We start from the raw sequence: 5,757 nt of genomic DNA on the forward strand, positions 1-5,757 counted from the left end.
TACTTCAGAAACCATGTAAACTTTTCGCTTTTTTTTTTCTCCAACACAATAATTCGTTTTTTGTTTGATAATTTTTTAATTTTATGTATAAAATGAAAACTTATTATTCTATGACCTGAGGGGCCTTACTATACTTCCTGAAAGTTTTGTTGAAAAGATATTGATGTTTGGGCAAATTACAAGGCATTGTTTCACCTGAGTGATTTCAATGACATAATACACGTTTATTATCAGGGTCTTTTAAGCAATAATGGACACTACTCTTGGTTTAATTAATCAAAATAAATATTTATAAATACAATAATAGTTACTCATTTCATTATTATCAGTAATAAGGAAAAAAAAAACATACCTGATACATATTTAGTTCATGAAATAGTATATGCTTATATCCACTAGTTTCTTGATATTTATAAATGTTGTAGTAACATATATATTAAACACGAGACAGAATAAATGTTCTAATATAATTATAAGTCAAATCAGATCAGATTTACAGTGTTTTCCTTTTATTTTTTAAATTTGCGCTAAACAAGTTTCTGTGACGTTTTGTTTCTGCTTTTGTCTTTTTCTGGCTGCTGTAAACAGTCTCCGCCCTTTAGACACTAAATGCCCTACTCAGTGACATCACTATCAGGAAGTGAATGTGAGTCCCTCCACTGTCCATTCATGTGTGTTTCAAGCCTGTACTGCAAAGTACGGTGGCCCTGTAAGTCATCAAAACAAAGTGCTTTTTTGTTATCGTGTTTGCACGATCGGGGTCCTTAAAGGGTTAAATGCATAAATTACTTTCAATGACATAAGTTTAAATTAAATTCCTATTTGACTACTGCTCAGTACTTCAGGACTGTCTTCTTTTTACCAGCCTCTTCAGCGTCATCCAATAATACTCAGTGTGATTTAGAAATGTGATATAGAACAAAAGATTTGATGTATCCACCATAGTGTTAAAACATGTAATATAAATCATCATCATTGCATTCTAGGGGTATAATAATGGTATATAATAACTGGTGAGCAATTTTTTCAATGGGCTCATCCAGTTGATACTTCCTGTAATATATGGCTGGTTGATACGGGAAACACGCGCTCATTAACACCAGCAACAGAGCGCGACCCCAGCATGACCCCAGCACGAGCTGTCAAACCTCACATAGTTGCTGTCTGATAAATGAGAATGTAATACCCACCCTTGGGGTGGGATATATACAGGGTGTTTTACAAATTTAACAGCATAAGTATAATTCAGAACTTAAGTAAAATACACCTTTTATATAAATATGTAAATGCATCTACAGGAGGTGTTGAAACTGTTCACCATTGGCATTTAAACACTGCTGACATCATTCAATCCAGTTCCAGTACACAGCTCGCAGCTGCTGCTGAGGTTCTGGACAGAACCGGTCTCCCTTCATTTCTGCACTAACTTATGAATGGCTGGCTTTGATGATGGCTCCCCATATTCCTCAACAGGATGTTTTTCTTTAAATAATTCTCGGCACATTTTGTATGATTTTATTTCAGTATATATTTCAACCAAAAAAAAAAAAAAAAAAAAATGTTGCTTGATTTTTGACAGTAATCATTTAACAGTAAAAGAACAGTAAAACACTCAACTGAAATCATTCACCTTATTACAGCTCCCATATGTCAGTCAAGGTCAGAGCTATCACATGACTATTGTTAGATTCCACTCTGTTCATATATATATAGGGATAAGGAAAAGGAAATCAAATATTCAAATTTATTATTCTGTAATCTTTTAAATAAAACATCCTCTGTGTGTGTGTGTGTGTGTGTGTGCGCGTGTGTGTATGTGTATGTATGTATGTGTATATATATATATATATATATATATATATATATATATATATATATATATATGTATGTGTGTGTATATATACACACATACATACTTAACTTTCTTCTGTGATGAAGGAATTGTGCATTAGGTAATGCTATATTTCTTCACCATGGTTGCCTTTACCTTTCATTTCAGTAAGCCCAGGCAGCAGAAAACCTGATAGATCTACTGTACTTATATTTATCTGTAGTCATTTAATATGTCTGGGGGGATGGTTTATAAATCTGCTTGACTTTTATATTTCAACTTAACTAGTATTCTTTTTTGCTCTGTTAAAGCCTTGTGAATGTGGCCCAGTATCTGCTCAACATTTTCATAACCATTAGCATGGTTATGGGTTAGTTCCTGTGTCAACATCACATTTGCTAAACAACATTTTAATTCTGCATGTCAAGAAGAACACAACTGATATTTTCAGTTTAAACAACCAATAGAATTTTTTTATTTTTATTTTTTTTCCTGGAAGTTACCCGAATGCACCAATCAAAGTGACAATTAGAAAAAGTTGCCCTTTAAAAATATTATTATTATATTTTAGCGCACTACACTAATAATGTATTGGAAAACAAGGTAAAATATTCTGTTTAACTACAATATTCTGTTTAATTACCACAGTAAACTTGTACATAGATTGCTATCACCAACAGTAAAACATGTCTGAAATAATTAAAGCCTAAAAAAATGCATGGTTTTCCTTTTTTTTCTAGTTTTATTCAGTGCTTGAAGCAGATGAGGATATGATTTTTATGCATGTGGATGAACCAGGAGGTAGGTATTGTTGGCACTGATTCAAGCTTAAGGATTTTATTTTCTAAATGCAAACAAGATGGTGTTAACTGGTGCTATTGCTTCAGAGAATTGTTATTTTGAATACCAAGATGTAGATTTAAGAGGTGCGTTAGTGTGAAGAGAAAGTAGATTTTGAGACTGATGAATGGTGATTGATTTACTGATTTATATACAGATTGTTCAAAACCCTGTTCAAAAAGTAAATATACTATAGCATCAAATAACGCCCCATGAAGCTGACAGCTTTTTCTTTTTTTCCTAATTAATTTGTTCTTATTTATTATTAAAACAAAAAGCTATTCTTCTCATAAACTGTCTTTATTTGTTTTTTCACTGTTGTAGACACTGACTTTGGCATGGTGTACACATCGGATGACCGTGGTGTCCTTTACTCAAAGTCACTGGAGCGTCACTTGTTTGCAGCCAGCGGAAAAAGTGACTTTACCAACATAACCTCACTTCGTGGAGTTTATCTTACCAACGTCCTCGATGAAGGTATGGAACTCTGAGCTTTTCACAACATTCGGAATGTAATTCATATGATTTATTGAATTAAATGTGCAATGTCAGTTGTTTCCGTTCGTATGCTGTGTGTCACATAATATGTGCAGATTATTTGTGAAATTGCTAAATTTTTAGGATCACATTTGACCAAAAAGATCAATTGTTGACTTTGCTTTCAGGTATTGTTATACTCTACGTATGTGCTTATTTCAAAACTGCCCATACTGCATTAGATCTACATAGCAAAAAGATTCAACAGTTATAACAGTTATTGTTTTAACTGTAAGCACTTGGTAATATAAGATTTTCTGTTTGTTATCGCTTCACAAGCTCCATGGTCTGCATGCTTGTGCATTAATGTATAAACTGCTGACAAGCAGCAGCTCTCACCGGCAGGGCAGCACTACCTGTTTTTCCAGTTGTTCTGCATAGTGTAAAATAAACACAGCTAACTAGTTTCTCTGTGCTTTAGGCCAGATTGTAACTGACACACACAATGCAACACAGAAAATCTCCAGTAATTTCTTGATTTAAAATAAATAGTTGTATGAAATAAATATTACTTCCTCTCCACGATCGACTCTATGTATGACTTTAGATGGATCATTTGACAGGCCACTCAGCTAAAAAGAAAGTTACAGTAACTTACAATCTATTTTTAAATATCTTAGCCATCAACCTAAGGGTGTAAAGTCACTTTATTTAGAAGATATTTCCATTTTCCAGCTGCCAAGAGTTTTCAACAGAGTAATGACCTAAAAAAACTAAAAACTACATAGCTGCCTTTTAAGAACAACAATAAATCATTTTTATCTTTATATTTGTATGTGTACTGAATTAACCCATTGCGGTCCTGTTTTGGACCAGGTCCGACATTACAATTTTCCCTTTCTGGTCCGATGTCGGACCATGTCTACATCATCAAAGAGGCGTAAAGCACAGGTCTCTGGTTGTTTTTTCTCTGGAAAAAGCAGAGAAAACCTTTCAATGGCTAAGTGAGTCCCATAGGAGCCGAGAGAAGCCGAAAAAAAAGGGGGCGTATCTGAGCAATACACATAGCCCCTGCACCACAGAGATAACATGGACATAAACAAACAAGATAGCTGCTTTCGCATCAAAGAGTATCACAGACATTTGCAGAGCTTTTTGAGATGTTATAGTAATAAAATAATGACTTGGATCACATTATTGAGGCGTTTGGTGATAAAACGAGTGATCAGGAGATGATTTATCAGTATGCACGACTATGAAGAGGTACATGATAAATACAGTGAACAAGGGGTGGGGCGGGGCTGGAGATGCAGTACTGAATGTCCTGTTAATATGCTTTTTAAACCTGTTTTACTGTGAAAAAAAATCCTTTTAAGCAGTGTATGTAAAATAAACAGCTCGTGTGAAAATAAATTGGATTGCAAAGGGTTAAGTACTACTTTTAGGTTTTGCTTGTTTAGTACAGAATAACGTTTGTGTTCTCAGGAAGTACAAGGGCAAATCACAAGCTAAGTGACTTGAGTTTGAAAAAAAAATCATGAAATGCTAGATAAAACAAAAATGTATTTGTCCTATTGTTCCAGATGGCAGCATTCGGTCTGTTATAACCTACGACAGAGGAGGAGAGTGGAATCCCTTAAACAAGCCAGCTGATGTTAAATGTGCATCAGATAACAAGAGGGTTAGTAGTACATTGGGATACTATGCAATAACCGTCAGTTCATATAGTTAGTGCTCTGTGGCTACATCTAAGCATGTTCAAAGTGGTTTCTCACACTATCCTTGTGGTTGTTGACCTGGGAGCAAAGCCATCACTTTGAAGACTGTTTTGATGACTGAATTGTTTATTTTTCTGCCTTACACACCTTATACAGAAAAGCACAACATGACCTAACACTGACAATCCAAACAATAATACAATTAGTAGTAGTTTTTAGAATACTGCAACAGATTTGGGACAGTCCAAATAAATGTCAGAGGGTGGTGTGTAAGCTTTACTATAACTTTATACTTGGTTATGGTTGACTCAGTTAAATAAAAGATAGGAATGTGCATCTTTAAAATGATCGCCATATCTAGGGGATTTATCAAAGATACAAATATGTTTTTGTCATTTAAAGTCTACAAAATGAATAGATAATAAATGAATGAATTAAATAACAGATAATTATAAATACATGGAATAGTCTGCAAGGTGAAGTAGTAGGATCTAAAACAGAGAACATCTAGGTTCTATTAAATGATATCCACCTAGTAGAAGCGAATGATGTGCTAACAAGAGAAAGGGCTCTTGTTTAATGGGCTGCATGACCTCTTCTGGTTCCCAAAACTTTCTTATGTTCAAATACTCTAGATGGGGGAAAAAAAAAAACTTTAATAAGATAAAAACAATTACTTACAACTTCAACTGATAAATGTGAATATTATTCATTTTTCACTTTAGTGCAGCCTTCACATACATGGGGAGTACAGCATATCTAATCAGTTGGCGCCAATGCTTCCACTTTCTGATCCAAGCGCTGTTGGTTTGGTAATTGCACATGGTGAGTTATAGTGACAGTTAATAATTAATTTAAACAAGTTTAGAAGGACTTCATGTATGTCTTCGA

The 5,757-nt window shown here is 34.2% G+C and overlaps 1 protein-coding gene across 1 annotated transcript; it reads left to right on the top strand.

Annotated features, from left to right (window-relative positions):
* Positions 1 to 2,575: 2,575 nt before the first annotated feature.
* LOC121310930 (sortilin-like) lies at positions 2,576 to 5,735 on the top strand. Its single transcript, XM_041243831.1, has 4 exons — positions 2,576 to 2,632; positions 2,996 to 3,148; positions 4,732 to 4,829; positions 5,592 to 5,735. The coding sequence occupies exons 1-4, from the start codon at positions 2,602 to 2,604 to the stop codon at positions 5,700 to 5,702; spliced, it is 393 nt and encodes a 130-aa protein (XP_041099765.1). The 5' UTR covers positions 2,576 to 2,601; the 3' UTR covers positions 5,703 to 5,735.
* Positions 5,736 to 5,757: the final 22 nt, after the last annotated feature.

Source organism: Polyodon spathula, unplaced genomic scaffold (genome assembly GCF_017654505.1).
Source record: "Polyodon spathula isolate WHYD16114869_AA unplaced genomic scaffold, ASM1765450v1 scaffolds_2856, whole genome shotgun sequence".
Classification (NCBI taxonomy): domain Eukaryota; kingdom Metazoa; phylum Chordata; class Actinopteri; order Acipenseriformes; family Polyodontidae; genus Polyodon; species Polyodon spathula.